The sequence below is a fragment of the Schistocerca nitens genome, chromosome 1, assembly GCF_023898315.1.
Source record: "Schistocerca nitens isolate TAMUIC-IGC-003100 chromosome 1, iqSchNite1.1, whole genome shotgun sequence".
NCBI classification, from domain to species: Eukaryota; Metazoa; Arthropoda; class Insecta; order Orthoptera; family Acrididae; genus Schistocerca; species Schistocerca nitens.
This window is the reverse complement of record NC_064614.1, coordinates 551764746-551785711: the sequence shown is the minus strand read 5'-3', so window position 1 is coordinate 551785711 and position 20966 is coordinate 551764746. Positions and strand designations below refer to the sequence as shown.

The window sequence follows — 20966 nt, the reverse complement described above, 5'->3', positions numbered from 1 at the left end:
AAGCTATGCTCTGTGCAAAATTCTACCAGGCGGCTACTTCTTTAATTTTTAGCCCCAATCCATATTCACCTACTACGTTTCCTTCTCTCCCTTTTCCCACTATCGAATTCCAGTCACCCATGACTATTAAATTTTCGTCTCCCTTCACTACCTGAATAATTTCTTCTATCTCATCATACATTTCATCAATTTCATCATCATCTGCAGAGCTAGTTGGCATATAAACTTGTACTACTGTAGTAGGCGTGGGCTTCGTGTCTACCTTGGCCACAATAATGCGTTGACTTTGCTATCATTCACAATAAAGTGTAAAATTCACAGTTAAAGAGTTTCTCAAAGTAGCCTGCTAGTATTTTGTAATATCATTCACAATAATGTGTAAAATTGCAAAATACTAGCAGGCTACTTTGAGAAACTCCTGAACTGTGAACCCACCCTTGAAAAATTTGAATCCATCCCAAGTAACTGTGAGAAGCCGGATTCAGAACCGCCGACTGAAGAAGTACACAAGGTCATTTCAGAACTTCAAAACAACAAAGCATCAGGAGATACCAAATAGTGGCCGAACTATGGAAAAAAGCTGACAAAAATGCAATTATTTCCCTTCAGTGTGTTTTTTGATAAAATCCACCCTATCCACAAGAAAGGTTTGAAGACAGACCCTAACAATTACATAGGAATATCACCGCTGGATATAACATAGAAGATTATTCCTATAGTCCTTTTGAACAGGCCAGAGCCGCAATTGGACCCACAAATCTGGGAATACCAGGGAGGTTTTAGAAAGGGTAGACCATGTTCGGAACAAATACTAAACCTCAAAAATATCATGGCATACCAAAAATCAAGGGCAAAGACATTGATTTCAAAAAAGCATATGATTCGATTGATAGAGAAACTCTAATATCGGTCCTGGAAGACATGGGTTTGGATGAGAAAAAACTAATATTATAAAAGCGACCCTTACAAATACATTCTTGAAAGGTTAATTGATGGGCAAATTATCGGAACCCTTTGAAATAAAAACAGGAGTGTGACGGGGATGGGCTCTCTCCGTTGCTGTTCAATTGTGCACTTGAGAAAGTAGTCAGAGAATGGAACACAAATATTAAGAGTGGTTTAAAACTGGGTTGCGAAAAGAAGAACCTTAAAGTAAATTGCATTGCTTTTGCATATGATAAGGCCCCGTTTGCTGAAACAATGGAAGAAACACAGGAGCAAAACCTTGAACTAAAGAAACAAGCAGCTAAAATAGGTCTTCACATCTCCTTTGAAAAAACTAAGGTATTGACAAACATCAAGCACTCGTGTAAATACCTCAAAAGTTCAAGAACAAAAGATTCAAATAGTAAAGGAATTCAAATATCTCGGAGAATGGATTAGTCAGAATGCTGGGGAAAGCAAAGCAATGAAATCCAGAAAAAATAAACTTGAATTGGCCTTCCAACTAACAAAAAATACATACAACAAAAATTCCCTTTCATGGGGATCCAAAATTACACATTACAAGACAGTGATTAAGCCAGAAGCACTGTATGCAGAAGAAACACTAAACACGAATTTCAAAGGCCAAATGGAGAAGCTTAAGCTAAAGGAAAGAAAAATCATAGGACCAAAATTTCAAGACAATAAGATTATGTATATCAAAAATGAAACTCTCTACAAGAAAATTGAAAAACTTCTAGATACTATGCAAAAAAGGATAAATTTGTATGGTCATCATTCTCAGAATGAATTCCAACAGATTAACCTAACAAATCTTTGACTTTTCCGTAACTGCAAAACGAAACCCAACTGGTTTAAAGAAACTGAGAAAGACCTAGTAGAATTAAAGATTTCAGAAAATTCACTTATCGATCGAACAGTTAAAGTAATTACTAAAGATGAAAACATAATATTCCAAGACAAATCTATACAAACATCCAAATCCTTAATCTCGGAAGAAGAGAGGAAAAGATGATCAACAGAGTGAAGAAATACTGGGCCCTAAGAAAAGAAAAATGCACAAAGAAATGATTGATCCAGCATACCCCAAAGAGGGTGAAACAAAAGAAGAAGGAAACAACAGAACATTTAAATGCGAATATTTTAGGCTAGGTTTTGTCATGATCATTGTATTCTTCAGGTTGTAGAGATATTATTTAAAACATGCTACAGGAAATATTTGTACCTATCTACAAAATAAAATACTGGAAGCTGTGAAAACACTGCAGTGAATAAAATATATAAACTAAAGAAATGAATCTCCATTTTCATTGTAGTGTAGTATTTGTACCTACTTGTCCAGGCCCGGAACAAAACTTAGCCTCCATAAATAAAATAACAACATATAATAAAAATACAAATGCTTGTTAGTAGATACATTATTTTTGCATTTAATGGCAAGATCTGCAAACTTGGACAGAACATACATGTCTTTTACAAACTGGCTTTTTGCAAATTGACAAATGTTCCTGGTTTTTCTGTCCTGACTATGATGGCCAAAACTACAGTTTTCTTTGTTTTTCTAGAGGCTCCACATCAGCAGGTGGAGGTATGGTTTGTTTGCCAAGGTAAAGAACGCTTATCATCTTGCCTCAGAGATTTGTAGGTAGCCTTGAGTTATACATTCCTATTTTCATGTGGGTTCTGCTACTGAATATGCCACAGATTTCAAGAAGTTGGCACAGGTACATTTTGTCCCTTTCAGCTTGAATAAAATACTGCTGTTTAAGGTGGTGGTATTGAGAACACTATTAAAATTACCTCTTGGGCCAACATTTGGTTGTTTTTGTAGTTAACTGTGGCAAAATTTGTGATACACATGTACACCCTCGTTTGACAAGTTGTAATAGTTCAAAAGTTTCAGGTTTTCCAGATATTGGATTTACCTCTCCTTCATTATGCATGGTAGACAGTAATGATCACATTTCTCCCCCCCCCCCCCCCCCCCCCCGGTGTTTCATTGAAAGCAACCGAAATCTTGTCAGGCTGAAACAGGAACCTTGGATTGCTCTGTGATATCTCCTTAGCTGAGATGATGGAAGGTGGATTGTGAAGTAGTCAGACGACGAGTAGTTGCACTGGCAGTTTTCACAAAAGTTTGTCCACAATCCTCAGAAAGGAGTATTTTATCCTTTAGTTTTTGTTCTTCACGGGTGGATTTTGAGTCAAATCTCAATCATCGTAACATAAATTTGTCTCATCTCTTACAGCACGAAATGAAATATTGGGGGGCCAATCCTCAGACTGTACATGTCATCAAGACTTGGATTTGAATCTTTCAGCACTCACGAGAAGAACAGGTTCATATGTGGATACCAGGCGGGTTATTTCTTCGTTGACACAAAAGACAAAAATCTCAACCATTGTGTCATAAACAGTGAAAATAAGTCCACATCAGTTACAGCAACTGTAGCACCTCCTTTAGCTCCAGGGAGATTGATAATAATGTTCCTAAAAGATACTCTGGCATGCTGTTGGGCAATAGTTTTATCTGTCTAAATAGTTTTTTGGTCTTTCCCCAAACCGACTGTTCTACAGTCATCAACAGAAGATGATAAAGGCTAAGTTTGTGGAAAATGTTCTTGGAGTGAGGTTTCATTCTCACAAAGGACATCGAATTGCTCCTCTTCGTCGTCATCATGAATTTCGACGCTGTCTTCTACTTCACTGAACAACTCTTCACTATCATCACTACTACACAGCTCTTCTTGTTGCCACCTCTGTATCTCTTGTAGACTATCTTCATCCTTATAAAAGTGCGCCATTTTTCTACAAAAGAAAGAAGTCAGTCAGAAGAGGAAACACGCATGCAGTAACAGGTTAAACACCTACAAAAAAATACATTTTCCCCAATGCAGTTCCCTTGTTCCTACTATAAAGAGCACTTCCATACAAAGTACTCTGGGGTACACGCTGACCCCACAATGGCCTTGTGTCTGATTATTTAGAAACAACTGGGTGTACTTATCCTAGTCAGCAACACAAAATTTTTAATGTTTATAATGTTCACATATTCTGCAATATTTGATGTTTGTATGAATGGCAGCACTCACTGTCCAGGAGGCAGTTCTGGTCTGTCTGTACAGTGGTGTGTGTAATAAACATGCTTTCAGTGCTAAGAGTTGCATTTCGTTGATTACCCTCCTTTCAGATTTGGACTTGATTGTGGTTGTAACATGGCATAGTTTGGTATAGACACTGGGTTCTTCAAAACATCCACTTCTCAGTGGCTCGAATTAATGAGGCAACATAAAAGCTGTTGTCTACACCGATATGAACAGTCGTTCAAGCAGTACATTGACCCCAATTTCCATATATTTAGGAGACCAGTGAATTCCAAAATTGCAGTAAGTTAGTGAACATCATGCATCCATCTGTGTTTACAGGAGAAATGGTTAGGAATCAATTAAATAGGCGAAAGCATATAACTGGTGGAATTCCATTGTGTGTTTGGCAGATGTGTACTTTTACAGTGTACCTTTACATGGGTGGCACAGCCCAGCAGTGGTTAGAGGCCAAAGAAGGGAAACTCAACACTGGGACATATTAGCAGCAAGCACAATTAATCGAAAGAATGATTGAAGAAAAAAGCCCAATGTCATGGTGAAGTGACAGTCTTGTCCCTTTGCCACTTTGTGAATCTGAATACGGCAGAAGATAAAATCTCACATGTGATGAGTCACAGAGGACATTTACCAAGCTGTTCTGCTAAAGGATGGCATAGCAGAGGAATTCATCAGATGGTGTCAGTGCATCGTGGAAGTGCAACAGAAGAGAGTCCATCAAAAAAGGCACGAACAACTCCCGAATTTGGTCCGTATTGCAGTTGTTGAAGACTACCGTGACACCCTCCCTCTCTTATCCCAAGTAGCACGAGACAGATACAACAGTTTATGGCAGTCGGAAATGTTGACCAAGTACACAAGATTGCAGCCCCATAAGTCAGGAAGCAATAGAGGGTGTTGAAGAGAAGGTATATCTGTATTTAGCACCAATCTCCGCCACCAGACGAAAGCACTGTGAAGAATAGACTCATCCATCTTGAACTCTTCAGCCGCCATCAAATAACAATCTAGCATCTGACAAGTACAGATAGTCACCTCCTCTGCCAAGTATAATGCTCCGCAGAAGAAGACACATTTGCAGGATAGAGGATAACAAGCAGGCATGTTTTCCAATGTGGACACATTGCACGCTACTGCAGAGAAAAATTTGTTAAATGAATATTACACTGCAAGACGTCAACTGTCACAACAGTCCTTGTCACACCAGTCAATTGCAGATGATTGAAGTCAATCTGTGGGATGCAGCCAGTCATCGGGCCGTGGATGAGGTTACTCATCAAAACCCTGCAGCCATGGCCTTGTTGCCTTGCAGAGCTAATAGCTGCCAAATTTAGGAAAACTAAGTAAGGCAACCATGTATGGAGGTAAGGCTGCCATAGGTAATAATCCTGCATGGATGACAGGAACAGAGGTGTGAGGAAGTCTCATTATCAGAGGCCAACTCATCCTGCCACAAGTAAACATAGGAGCTTATTTTCTGTAATGTTGAATGCTTATCACCAGCTAAAGAAGATAATGTTCTGTGACATGAAAGTGATTGTGCTGAAGGTCAGAAGTGGAAAATCTGTCCAGCCAACAGGAACAAGTATTGCAAGAATAACTATCAATGACAGAACACAGGCTTTCAAATTTGTTATAATGGAATGCACTCTTAATGCTAGTCTACATCTATATATCTACATATACACTCTGCTAGCCATCAAGCAGTGTGTGACGGAGGGCACAATTCACGCCAAAGTCATATTTCCTCCCACTGTTCCACTTGCGGATCGCGCGAGGGAAAAACGACTGTCTGAACACCTAAGTATGAGCTCGTTAATTTCCCTTATCTTTGAAAGGTGATCATTGTGCGATTTGAAAGTTGGTGGGAATAATATATGCTCTACATCCTCGGTGAAGATCAGATTTTGGAATTTAGTGAGCAGCCCCTTCCGTTTAGCACTTCGTCTATCTGCAAGTGTGTCCCACTTCAAACTTTCTGAGATTTGCAGCGCTATCGCGATGGCTAAACATACCAGTCATGGATCTTCCTGCTTTTTTTTTTTTTTGGACCTTCTCAATCTCTTGAATGAGACCCTACTGGTAAGGGTCCCATACAGTCTTTGAGTGTGACGTCTTACAGTCATTATAAAACAGTCATGGACTGTGGAAGAGCTGAGGTCCAGATTGACAGAGGTAATCCAACAAGCACACGCATCAAAGATTGCTCTGGGTAGTTGTTTGCCATTGAAGACATTATCTCACTGTCGCCAATGAGATGAGTCTCAGTGGTCAATGTATATGTTCAGTTAAAAAGTGAAGCTTTTGTCGATTGCACAACGCTCAGTCTCCCATAAAAATCTACGTACCTGCAATGATCATAAGCATTGGAAGTGGTTAGGGAGAACTTTGGATCACTCACTGTCATGAGCTGCTACAATTCATTCCTAAAGTTAAATGCACAGTTAACAGTCGAAACTGTCAAGAGTGGGCAGCTCAGGGCCATTACTGAACAACTGTGCTTTGTTACCATTAAAGGCAACCCAGTGGAGGAAGCTACTACCAAACTGGAAATGGGGTAAGGCCTTGCTGAAGAAAACTGTCAGTGCGTGTTAGCCATTCTATACTGATTATCTATGCTTTCAAATCCAGAGAATTTTGCTAAGCCATGCGTGTGTCTACTAGAGTTAATGTCTGCCACCTCCTTCACACTGGAAACAAATTGCAATTGCTTATTACTAAACACAAATAGTGTTAAATGTAAGGGAATGAAAATAGACTAACCTCTTTCAGCAGAGACAGTCAGCCAAATGCCCAAGCAAAAAAAAAAAGAGAGGTTGAAACAAGCTATATTAAGTCTCTTTTTCTATTCTGTTGATGAATTTCTGGAACTAAAAGTGCAATTTTCCCAAAACCACAGTTTATTACTCTCTATGTATTACAAATCCTGTACTAATCATGCAGCTGTGATCTTTTTGTATAATTTGCTCCTCAGCTGCCCCCCCCCCCCTCCCCCCCATCACCACCTTGTGCCCCCCAATCCCTGCACCTCCAAACCGTGGATGCTTGCATGCCACAACACTACAGACAGCCCTGCAGTAGGTGCAGCCACATCAGAAGGGTATTTGTGGAGAGGCTAAACTATTGTAGTTCCTGAAGAGGGGCAGCAGCCCTTTCATTGATTGCAGGGGCAACAGTCTGGATGATTGACTGATCTGGCCTTGTGAAATTAAGCAACATCGCCTTCGTGTGTTGATATTGTGATCGAATGAAAGCACATAGAAATTTCAGCCATTATATTTCTCAGTAACATGTTGCTCTTTAGTGTGGCATAATGATGATGGCTTCCTCTTGAATAAATGTTCCAGAGATGAAATAATACTCTGTTTGGATATCCACATGTGGAGGTTACAGGAGGGCCTTGGCATCAGAAACAACAAAATTGATGTTCTACAAGTCAGTGTGTGGAATGTCAGGCCACAGGGACTGCTGCAATGCCTTAGAAGTCATAAACTTTTGCACTTTTTTGAATAGCTCCTGACCAAAAGATAATGAAGAAAAGCGAAACCTTTTGTCTGATGTTTGTATTATCATCCTATATCTCAACATTTGTTTAAAGTTTTTTGAAAGATATCACATATTTACAGAATCACTATATTTTTAAAACTAGGAGATTCAGAGGTAGTAAAAAAAAGTTTGTAATTTCAATAAATCAGAGTTTATTATAAAATGTACAAAACTATTTCATTGAATTTATAGAACTCTTTCCATTTGAGCACAATTTGTTGTGTGATATTGCTTGAAACAGTCAGGTAGGCACAATCCAATTTCATCTTCATTGAAAGCTTCACCTGATTTCTCAAGTATTTGTTTTCCCAGGTTCACCATAAAAGTAAACAAGCTGGTTCGTTTGTGAGAGACAGGCCAAAGTTTCTTGTACAGATTGTAAGAATTGACCAGGCATGTCATAAATACATGAAAAAATACCTTTTTCCACCATTTCATTGTTCACCATTGAAAATAATAGTAGGTCACTAGCTGATCTCCATGATCAACACCAGTTTTATTTTTATTGTAATCAAGTATGAGATCAGGCTTCAGTTTTTCTACCATTCCAGTCTTGGATTTTGTCTTTGTAACGCTACTTGTCATTGTATGTTTGGTAGATAGGGCAGACACATCCCTAATATCTTTCCAGTGAAGTGCTAACATGGGATTTTTTTCTCTTGAAAACTATTTCACCTCCTCCCATGTTATTCTGTTTGAATTCCTGTGGTTGGCCTCTTCTGTTTCTCATTACTGTGCCAACAGCAGATGTGCTGTCATCTAACAATCTTTCAAATAATTTTACAGAAGTATAAAACTAGTCTGCGTACGGTGTGTGACCCTTATGTAGATAACTGTTGCACAAACGTAGCACCACTGAATCTGCAGTGTTCTGTGTACACTTTACAGTTCAAAACATATCCTGTTGCTGAATCACTTAGAATGAAAACTTTTATACCATACCTGCTCGGTTTGTTCTTGATATATACTCGAAATCGAATTCTCCCTCTGAATGGACATAAACCTTCATCAACTGTGAGATTATCGGCAGGATAAAAACTGTTCTTGCTTTACAGTACAAGTTATCAAAAAAGGTCGGATTTTGTGTATAGGATCATGGCTTGGTTGACCTGTTCGTACGTAATTACCATAGTTATTCACGTGAAGCATAATGTGAATTGACCTAAATCTGTCTCTTTTCATTATTTTTGCAGGTAAAGAAGAATCTAGCATTAGCTCATTGCTCCAATAGTATGTAACATTTTGTTTGTGTAAAAGGCAAGTATGAATAATTATAGCAAAAAAACTGATACATCTTGTGTAGTGTTACAACAGACCAGTTGGCTCAAAGCGACCTGGAAGTTATCTTATTTTGCCTCCACAATTTGGAAATTGTTGCTGCAGTGTAGCGGTTTGTTTATGCCTTTATGTTTTTTATGATATTTGTGTCAATGAAGACGCTTCAACAATCAAATTCAGTGCTTCCAGCATTCACAGGTGCCAAGACATTACTTACGCCTTCAAAGAGTGATAATTGGTGTTGAATGGGAGCTTCACTCTTCTAATACATCTGATGGGCCATTTTCATTTTCGGAATACTCGTTGTTACCTTCAAAATAAATGATATGAGTCAGTGAAACTACGGAGAATATAATTGTGATCCCTGAACACAATGACTGACCATTATAATTACCATCTATTTCAGAAGAACTATTTTCAGTTCAAACCCATCATTGTCAATTTCAGATCCAGATACTTGGAGCAGCCTCAGAATTTTCTCTTCAGTCAAACTGTCCCCCATTTTACAACAAACATTTGCGATAAAGAGAACTACAGAAGCACACTGCAAGAACAAATGTGCGGGAATCGTTTTGGTGCCTTTTTCGAGTCAAATAGTGCTTAGAGGAGGCAGAAACACCATCTAGTGGTCGTCTGATGTACCACAAGAACGAAAAACTCAACTCCAGACGTCGCCACACACATTTAATGCACAGCAACCTGAAATGAAAATCAAGAAGGCGGTGCTCAGAGAATCTCAGTGTGCCGACTGTTACTGTGCTCATAGTTTCTATGGGCAGCGACCGGAATGTGTTAATCTGGTATGTAGGTTAAAGAATTGGAAAAGAGAAATGGGTGGGAGTGGGTCTAGTAATGAATAAGAGAATAGGAATGCAGGTATGATTTTACATGTAACATAGTGAACATATCGCCAAAGCCAAGATAGACATGAAACCAGTACCTACCATAGTAGTAAAAGTTTGCATGCCAACTATATTCACTGTTGCGAAATTGGATGGCTCCATGTCACACGTATTGACTGCTTATGCCCTACCCCACTTTGCTCCTGACCATGCAATGTTGCCAAGTAAGGCTGATCAGTCATCAGGATCTGCTATTTCTGTGTTCCATCATGTTCTGCTTTACAGATAGTCAGGAGTGATAGGGAAGAGAAACATCCTGTTCATGGTTATTAGCCCAAGTCATCTTGGTGTATGCTGATACTGAATGGACATTAGTCAAAAAATTAAATATGTAATATCTAATATCCTGTCTGCCCCTGGTAGCTGAGTAGTCAGTGCGACACTGTCAATCCAAAGGGCTCGGGTTCAATTCCCGGCTGGGTCGGAGATTTTCTCCGCTCAGAGACTGGGTGTTGTGTTGTCCTAATCATCATTATTTCATCCCCATCGACGCTCAAGTCGCCGAAGTGGCGTCAAATCGAAAGACTTGCACCAGGCGAACGGTCTACCCGACGGGAGGCCCTCGTCACACGACATTTCATTTCGTCTAATATCCTAAAGATTTCAACAAACTTCCTCATGGTAAAGAAGCTAGATGGAACATTTACTTTGCCTAAGAACAAAAATTGGTGGCAGAAGCATGTGGAGTCTCAGAACGACCACTGTAACATGTCAGCTTTCTCATAACTAATTCAGAAGCTGTAGGGGTGAGTGCCATCTGTGACTTGCCATGAAAGGGATGTAAAAGGGAAAGTAAATTTACTTAAATGGAAAATTTTAATAAAGAAGTGGTCTGTAGGACTCTTTTAGAATACTACAATAGACGAGAGTATCATACTGCAAGTAACATTGTGTCCAACTAAAACACAAACTTTGGTGTGAGGAAATGTCTGTTATTCACCACCTAAAGGACATCACTTTTAAGTTCAGGAAATGTAACAATGGACACAACTTGTTATGGAATGAAGGGATATTCCCTCCTCAAGAACTACATTTTTGTGGAGTATGCATTTATAGTTTACAGAGGACAAAAAGTATGTTTATCTGGATGAAACTTGTGTTTTGTAAAACCATATCAACAACTATATTTAACATGACTTCAAGGGAAATGGTAGCTTGAAAGTACCTATGGGTACATATGTATAGTGTATAAATGAAATCATTGATGGTGCGGAAAGATTTAGGTGTTAATTTTTCCCACTTGCTATTAAAGACAGATGGACAGAAAATAGTCTGAAAATGGTCCTATGAACCCTCTGCCAAAAATTAGTGTAAATTGCAGAGAAAACATTTAGATCCAGATGGCAAGCCATACCAAGCAGAGCAGAGATGGCAGAAAGGGCTGTGAGGGAAAACAAGCTCAAAGATGGTTATAGAAAGAGAAGAGGAAGTGAATGAAAATGAGAGGGGAGATATGGGCCCATGAACAGAATTAAAGAGCTCTGAAAGACCTAAGTCAAAACAAGGCACCCAGAGTAGGCAACATTACCTCAAAGTAATTGATCTGTGTGAGAGCCAGACATGACAAAACTGATCTAGTTTACATGCAAGATATGAGATAGGCAAAGTGCCCTCAGACTTGAAGAGACGTACAATAATCCCAATTGTATACAAATTTGTACAGAAATCAGACTGCAGAAATTAGAGTTGAAGGACACAAAAGCGAAGCTGTAGTATTGAGGGACTGAGGCAGGGTTGTAGCCTCTCATTGGTGGTGTTCAGTCTACATCAGGTAAGCAGGATGAGTAAGCAAGGAGAAATTTGGAAAGGAAATTGCAGGTCAGTGAAAAGAAATAAAAACTTAGAGGTTTACCGATGACATTGTAATTCTGTCAGAGATGGATAATTATTTGGAAGAGCAGTTATACGAAATGTATATTGTCCTGAAAAAGAGTTTGTAATATGTACAACAACAAAAGTAAAATAAGGGTAATGGAGTTTAAGTAAATTGTTTCAGGCAATGCTGAGATAATTACATTAGGAAATAAGATACCAAGAATAGTGGATGGGCAGCAAAATAACTGATGATGATGGGCAAGGTAGTGTGAGTAGTGGATGGGCTACAAAATAACTGATGATGGGTGAGGTAAAGTGAATCTAAAATGCAGACTTGCAATAGCAAGAAAAGTTTCTGAAAGAGAGAAACTTGTTTGCATTGAATATAAATTTAAGTGATATGAGGTCCTTTCTGGAGGTACTGGAATGGAGTTTAGCCTCATACGAAACTGTAACATGTAGGTAAGACAAAAAGAGAATAGAAGCTTTTTTGAGGTGTTGTTGCAAAAGAATAGTGAAGATCAGATGGGTGGAAGGAATCGCTAATGAGGAGGTACTGAAATGAATTGAGGAAAAAATGAAGGTTTTGGCATAACCTAAAAGAAGGGATTGATTAATAAGACACACACTAAGGCATCAAAGAATCATCAATTTGATGGAAGTGTGAGGAGCAAACACTGTAGACAGAGTCGGAGACTTTCCTGTAGTAAATGGGCTCAAATTGATGTGAGTTGCTGTGGTTAGCAGAGATGAAGAGGTCTGAAGAGGATAGACTAGCATAAAGAAGAAGAAAACAATAATTCTTTTTAATAAACCTGTAATATTTGCATTATTTAATTACTACTAAGACAAGATTACCGATGTCTCTTGTGACACAATGTCTCCTTTCTATAATTTTTTCCTTGACATAGTTCTGTTCATTGCTACAACCATTTATTTCATGTGTTGTATTTTACTGATAATATAGATGTTCTACTGGCATATCCTGTATTGTACAGGTGACAGCTGATTTCACCCATGTGAAAAATAAGTGAAGTCACATACATAATAATTTTCCACAAGAAATAAAATAAAGAAAATGCGATATTATGCTTCAATTTTACAGCTGTGTGAATATAGCACTGTCGTTTTATTGAAGGCTGTCTGGAAGTTCACCGTAATTTTTGTATTTTCCATTACTTTGTCGTTTCATTACTTTTTGGAATATTAATTGTAGTTCATTGCTTTCATAGTCTGGAATACTGTGTTGTAATGTCTTTATACTTATTTATGTATGTATCTATTCTTTGTGGTAATTACTTTACCCGTTCACTTTGCAAGACCACATTCAGCTAAAGCTTCTGTAGTTCTGCTAAATCATATCATAGTTATTCTGTCTCATTGTACTTTGTAATTACTCGTAAGTGCATTTCCAAAATTGAATCTCGTGGATATAACATTGTGTTTGCCCATTTTTTCTTAAATTATCCCCATTACTGCAGCATTTTGAAACGTATCCTGCATCATACATACAATTGATGAACATGATCTAAGGGGCAAAAAAAGGGGGCAGGGGCATAAAATTATCGAAAGAGTACCCAGATTCTTTCACACTGTGTTTACATCTAAGAACTCAATAGTATTTTCTATTGCTGTGTGACAGTAACTTTGTTACACTTTCAGTTCCACTTGTGACTTCTGATTTCATCCCTCATTCCCTCTCGAGAGTCAGACTGCCATTTACTTTATCCTTCTACTGAATGTTATGCTAAATTTTTGTCCTTTTTATTATTGGTAGTTAAAGAAACACACGAGTGTGAGAAGTTATTTCCATTCTTGAGGGTACAGTACTTTCCATATCACTAGAAAGTTTTAACTTGTTTCTGCATTTTAGGTGCCTTTATTCACCATGTAGTATTTCTTTATTAATGTTGGATAACATTAAAATCACAGGAGACAGTATGGCTGGCCAGTCACAGGATGAAATTCCTAATTCTGCTAGTAAACCAGGGAGTATACATTCCGGGACATCCGGGAAAAACCCAGGAACTTTTATTTTGCATTGATTCAGTTTTGAGTTAAATTTTTGTAATTTTGACTGGTCAGAATGATACTCTAACAAAGAATTTTACTGTAGCCTACTGTTACAAAACAATACTGTAGCAGTAAAACATAAACAAGAGAAAAACACCAGTATAAAACGTAATTTCCAAAGAAAATGCTCCATTTGCAACAACAAAACACAGTGCGCACATACACAAGCGTTTGCCGAAAGCAAAGTGTGTCGGAGGCTTTAGGACAAAGAGTGTCCAATACTTCGAATTAACATACGGCTTTCGATAAGAATGGTAACACAGTTGTTTAAATTTGGTTTGTTTGAGCAGATGCCGGTGGGCTCGTATGTATGTGCAGAGCTGCCCAGAAAAATATTTCTGGTGTGCCCAAGGTTCCAGATTTGCGCATGCATAGAGTCATCATAATTGAGTGAGGAGTAGTCTCCACATGACCTGCATTTATGTTTTGTGATTTTGCTGTTCTCTCTTCGTTAACATCTCACACATCAGATAAAAACAAAACAGATGAGCTATCAAATGAATTAAAATACATTCATGTAATACATTCTCCCCCATGAACCATGGACCTTGCCATTGGTGGGGAGGCTTGCATGCCTCAGCGGTACAGATAGCCATACCATAGGTGCAAACACAATGGAGGGGTATCTGTTGAGAGGCCAAACAAACGTGTGGTTCCTAAAGAGGGGCAGCAGCCTTTTCAGTAATTGCTAAGGCAACAGCCTGGATGATAGACTGATATGGCCTTGTAACACTAACCAAAACGGCCTTACTGTGCTAGTAGTGCGAACGGCTGAAAGCGAGGGGAAACTACAGCCGTAATTTTTCCTGAGGCTATGCACCTTTACTCTATGGTTAAATGATGATGGCATCCTCTTGGGTAAAATATTCCAGAGGTAAAACAGTCCCCCATTCAGATCTCCGGGCAGGGACTACTCAGAAGGACGCTGTTATTAGGAGAAACAAAACTGGCGTTCCACGGATAGGAGTGTGGTATATCAGATCTCTTAATCTGGTAGGTAGGTAGGTTAGAAAATCTAAAGAGGGAAATTGATAGGTTAAAGTTAGGTATAGTGGGAATCAGTGAATTTCAGTGGCAGTAGCAAGATGATTTCTGGTCAGGTGAATACACAATCAAATAGGAGTAATGCAGAAGTAGGTTTAATAATGAATAAAAAATAGGAGTGCGGGTCAGCTACTACGAACAGCATAACGAACGCATTATTGTAGCAGAGATAGACACGAAGCCCACACTTACCACAGTAGTACAAGTATATATGCCATGTAGCTCTGCAGATGACAGAGAGATTGAAGAAATGCATGAGGAGATAAAAAAATTATTCAGATAGTGAAGAGAGATGAAAGTTTAATAGTCGTGGGGGACTGGAATTCAATTGTAGGAGAAGGAAGAAGAGAAGTAGTAGGTGAATATGGAATGGGGGTAAGGAATGAAAGAAGCAGCCCCCTGGTAGAATTTTGCACAGAGCATAACTTAATCATAGCTAACACTTGGTTTAAGAATAATGAAAGAAGGTTATATACGTAGAAGAGTCCTGGAGACACTGGAAGATTTCATATAGATTATATAATGGTAAGACAGAGATTTAGGAACCAGGTTTTAAGTTGTAAGACATTTTCAGGAGCAGATGTGGACACTGACCACAATCTATTGGTTATGAACTGTAGATTAAAAGTGAAGAAACTGCAAAAAGGAAGGAATTTAAGGAGATGGGACGTGGATAAACTGAAAGAACCATAGGTTGTAGAGAGTTTCAGAGAGAGCTTTAGGGAATGATTGACAAGAACGGAGGGGGGGGGGGGGGGGAAATACAGTAGAAGAAGAATGGGTAGCTTTGAGAGATCAAATAATGAAGGCAGCAGAGGATCAAGTAGATAAAAATGCGAGAGCTAGTAGAAATCCTTGGTTAACACATGAGATACTGAGTTTAATTGATGAAAAGATAAAATATGAAATGCAATAAAAGGAGCAGGTGAAAGGGGATACAATCATCTAAAAAATGACATTAATAGGAAGTGCAAAATGGCTGAGCATGAATGGCTAGAGGACAGATTTAAGGATGTAGGAGCATGTATCACAACAGGAAATTAAAGAGACCTTTGGTGAAAAGACAATCACCTGCATTAATATCAAGAGCTCAGATTGAAAACCAGTCCTAAGCAAAGAAGGGATGGCAGAAAGGTGAAAGGGAATAGAGGGTCTGTACAAGGGCAATGTACTTGCGGGCAATATTATGGAGGTGGAAGAAGACATAGATGAAGATGAAATGGAAGAGTTTCACAGAGCACTGAAAGATCTAAGTCAAAACAAGGCCCTGGGAGTAGACAACATTTCTTTAGAACTACTGATAGTCTAGGGAGAGCCAGCCATGACAAAACTCCACCATTTGGTGAGCAAGATGTATGAGACAGGTGAAATAGGCTCAGACTTCAAGAAGAGTGTAATTATTCCAATCCCAAAGAAAGCAGGTGTTGACAGGTGTGGTAATTACTGAACTGTCTATTTAATAAGTCACAGCTGCAAAATACTAACCATGAATTCTTTACAGACGAATGGAAAAGCTGGTAGAAGCCGACTTCTGGGAAGATCAGTTTGAATCCCATAGAAATGTTGGAACAAGTAAGGCAATACTGACCTTAAGACTTATATTTGAAGATAGATTAAGGAAAGGCAAACCTACGTTTCTACATTTGTAGACTTGGAGAAGTATTCAGTCTCTATATTGAGCAAGCAGTAAAGGTAACAAAAGAAAAAATTGGAGTAGGGACTAAAATCCATGGTAAAGAGGAGGTGAAAAAAAAAACAGGTTTGCTGATGACACTGTAATTCTGTCATGAACAGCAAAGGACCTTTTAAGAGCAGTTGAATAGAATGGACAGTGTCTTGAAAGGAGGGTATAAGATGAACATCAACAAAAGCAAAATGAGGATAATGGAATGTAGTTGAATTAAATCAGGTGATACTGAGGGAATTTGGTTAAGAAATGAGACACTTAAAGTAGTAAAGGGCGTTTGCTATTTGGGGAGCAAAATTTAGACTGGCAATGGCAAGGAAAGCATTTCTGAAGAAGAGAAATTAGTTAACACAGAGTATAGGTTTAAATGTCTTCAAGTCTTTCCTGAAAGTGTTGGGAGTGTAGCCATGTATGGGAGTGAGACATGGACAATAAATAGCTTGGACAAGATGAGAATAGAAACTTTCAAAATTTGGTGCTACGGAAGAATGCTGAAGATTAGATGGATAGATCGCACAGCTAACGAGGAGGTCCCGAATAGAATTGGGGAGAAGAGGAATTTGTGGCACAACTTGACTAGAAGAAGGGATCGGGTAGGACATGTTCTGAGGCATCAAGGGGTCACCAATTTACTATTAAAGGGCAGCGTGGAGGCTAAAAATCGGTTGAGGGAGACAAAGAGAGGAATGCACTAAGCAGATTCAGAAGGATGTAGGTTGCAGTAGGTACTTGGGAGATGAAGAAGCTTACACAGGATAGAGTAGCGTGGAGAGCTGCATCAAACCAGTCTGGACTGAAGACATCATCATTTACGGAAGATTAAAATATGTTATTAGTTTCAGTTTTATGGTTTTATTTTATTTCCATGTTATTGACAAACAAGCATTAATCACTTTGCTGAATTTATTTTCGTCTGTTTGCTAAGCAAATTTGCCTTTGATTAATCTTTTCTGTGTAGCCGGTAAATTTATTTGAAATGAAGTATTTCATCCACACTGTTAGCTGGTTGCAATTATTTGCTGACTTTCAAGTACACATTTTGTATCCAAGAAGTGGCATCCCAGAAACCACATAATTTTACATGTGTGCCTTCCACGAAAGACAATCTTTTTCGATCACATGACGTGTTTTAATATTAGTCTGGTTCCTCCCGTAGGCCTGACATTATGTCTTTAATTTGTGTGGTTTGCGTCTTAAATTTGCAGGATGCCATTCTTCAGTAAATTATAGACTGACAACACGTGTTTTATCATTGTTACTCCCCATGAGGCTTTATATTTACTCCTGGAGTAGAGTATAAACTGCCACTTAAAAAGTTTCTTGGTTTCTCAAGTAACGTGATTAATTTTTATACAGTTTGAAAAGTCATTAGAAGCTTATTGTTCTTGGTTCTGGTAAATACAAACAACTGTCTCTCTTTATTTTTACAAGAAATTTCTGTTCCTTCTTACTAGCTTTCTGCAGTCCCCCATGCTGTGCGGATGTATACTTGATTGGAGATGATAAATAACAGTATTGCAGAGTACAAATAAATTTAAAAAATCTTATGTTAAAGTAACTACATAGCAATGTATTAGGGTACTTTGAGTTGTAGGATCTAGTTTTGAAACAAATGTTCTGCCAAGGACTACTTTTTAATTTTGAATTCCTTATCTGCCTTAATTAAAAACCCTAAGTAAGATAACTCCATGTGACCCCTCCAAACAACAAGCCATACTGCTGCACATGGTCACGTGATGCCCCACTGCACGTGAAATTCCGAACAGATATGCAATGAAAGATGTATGGGCAGAGCAAACACCAAGCATGGGCTTGCAACGTCGTCATAGCTGCGCATGTGCAGTAACGCATGTCTTCTGGTGCTTTCTAGCAACTGCTCAGATGAACTTATCTCCGGCAAGTTGTGGGAGGATATTGCCAATGGCAGTTTGAGAAACATTATTTTCAAAGTATATTTCATCTTACGCAAGGTGAATTATGTTAACTGTAAGAATGTGCGATGAATTTCTTAACTCAAAGAGCATGTGACTCTTTCAAAATATTTTGAAAATACTCAGAAAAATTTCAGGCCCAGAAGACCAGACATTTATGTTGTCATTTAAAATTTTACTGGCACATTTGTGTTTGATAAAACTTAAAGGGTAACACATGTCAAATATCTGTGAAAAGTTAGCTTTTCTTGTGGTATACTGTATGTGTATTAATATAAACCACAAACGTTTCCTATTTGTGTGTTTGCACTATTTAACAGTGATATTGCTATTTGCTAATTACATCAAGTGTCCTATGCTCTGAATATGTGCTGTCAACTGCTGTCATTCTATAGCGAGATAATTTGATGTGAACTATGCTTGGCTGACGAAAGCACATCACAATCTCTATTTCAGTCCTTCAGAAACTAATGTGCTGTGTCTGGTGGAATTTTTATTTATACTTTGCAGTTTCGAAAATATGCTGTGTACATGTTGTTGCGCATTAAAAATCTTTCCTGAGCGCATTATTTATTGCCGGGTTTCGTTTCCTAAAGTGCTGGGAAGTTCTGCGCCAGTATATATATTCTTAATTATTCAAAGGACTAATCAGTTTTACAGTTCTGAGAGAAACATACTGTCACTTGACATGGAAAAAATGTTTTAACGTGGGAAAATGTGCGTGTTTTCACCCAGGAAAATTTGTATTTTTAACTGGGAAAAATCAAGGAATTTTCTTTTTGTTGTTCACGTATACACCCTGTAAACACATGTAAAGGTAGAAAGTACTAATCCTAGCTTTTGGGAGCAAAATGGGATTGGCTGTGAAAGAATGGAGGTGGGGGGGAGACAGTCTTTGATACCTTCCATTTGCTGTGTGTGCAAAGGGACACAAAAGATTTAAACAGGTGTTGGGTAGTATAGGTCAGCAGTAGTATGTTGGTAAGCTCTGTGTGTGAAAGTCAGTGAAATAATTGTGCAGAAATAAGGGAGAATTTGCTTGCAGGATGAAGATGGAAATCCACTGGAAACAGAGTATGGTCTTTCAGTTTACAAGGATCACCAAACATTAACAATTCAAGAGATGCCAGAGAAAGCTCCTGCAGGTATGTGGCTATCAGGAAGTTGCAGCATATTAAGTCATTATAAGCCACTGAAATTCTGTTTTGCCTGAAATTCTGTTTTGTTAGATATAAATACCTTAATATACCTATACTTTCAGTGTGAAATTCATAATTTTTAATTCACATTGTTTCATCCAAAAAGAAACAAATATTCCCAATGAAAGTGACCCTGGTAGTTACTAGCTGTGTGTGTGTGTGTGTGTGTGTGTGTGTGTGTGTGTGTGTGTGTGTACACATTACAAGATAACTGAAGTGTGTGTTATGTAGCTTTGAATTTTTAGGTAGGTCAACATGCTGTAAATAAGAGGAAAATATAGTGATGTAAGAACAGCAGTAAAAACCAGCATTGCTCAAAGCATGGAGGCGAAGCCGATAAGCTGTATTCAGAATTTGGAAAAAGGGATGTGTTTTACTAGACAAAAGGGGGCCTTGATAGTGGAAAAAACAGTAGGTTGTTGGCAGATGATGCTTTTGTTTATTGTCTAATAAAGTCATCAGAAGATCAAAGCAAACTGCAAAATGATTCAGAAAAGATATCTTTATGGTGCAAAAATTGGCAATTGATCCTAAATAATGAAAAGTGTTAGATCATCCACGTGAGTGCTAAAAGGAATCTATTAATCTTTGGTTACATAGTAAATCAACTAAATATCTAGGAATTACAATTGTGAACAACTTAAATTGGAAAGAACACATCGAAAATGTTATGGGGAAGGCGAACCTAAGACTGTATTTTATTGGCAGAACACTTACACAATGCAACTGATCTACTAAAGAGACTGCCTACACTACGTGTGTCCTCTTTTTGAAGTACTGGTGTGAGGTGAGAGATCCGTATCCGATAAGATTAACGGAGTACGTCGAGAAAGTTCAAAGAAGAGCAGCATGTTTTATATTATCGAGAAATAGTGGAGAGAGTGTCCCTGACATGATACAGGATTTGGGTTGTAAATCATTAAAACAAAATTGTTTTTCGATGTGGTAGAATTTTCCCATGAAATTTCAATCACCAACTTTCTCCTCATAATGCAAAAATATTTTAATGCCAACTTGCATAGGGAGAAATGATTATAATAAAAGAAGAGAAATCAGAGCTCACACAGAAGGATATAGGTGTTCTTTTATTCCGTGCGCTGTTCGAGATTGGAATAATAGAGAATTATTGTGAAGAAGGTTCAATAAAACCTCTGTTTGGCACTTTGTGATTAGTGTACTTAATTGGAGATGTAATTTCTTCTAGTATTTAATGTTTCTGCATGTTGTAAATTTCTATGCATTTCCTTGTTATACAGAACACAAAAGTACGAGTATGCATTGGTTATATCCGTTTTGTGGCATACATCGGCAAATCAGATTGAGTGCTATGGATGTAAACTGTTCCTCAAAGTGAAACTCTTGTTCTAGGATCTGAGACAAAAGGAATATTTTCATCTAAGAACATAAAAACTTTCAGTTTACTTCGCTGTATGTGTATCCAC

At 38.2% G+C, this 20966-nt stretch overlaps 1 protein-coding gene across 1 annotated transcript in view; it reads left to right on the top strand.

Annotated features, from left to right (window-relative positions):
- Window positions 1-20966, top strand: part of LOC126254424 (zygotic DNA replication licensing factor mcm3) — a 109375-nt gene that overhangs the window by 20562 nt on the left and 67847 nt on the right. Inside the window, exon 5 of the mRNA XM_049955310.1 lies at window positions 19371-19470. Within this exon, the coding sequence (XP_049811267.1) occupies window positions 19371-19470 (100 nt within the window). The remainder of the gene's footprint in view (window positions 1-19370; window positions 19471-20966) is intronic.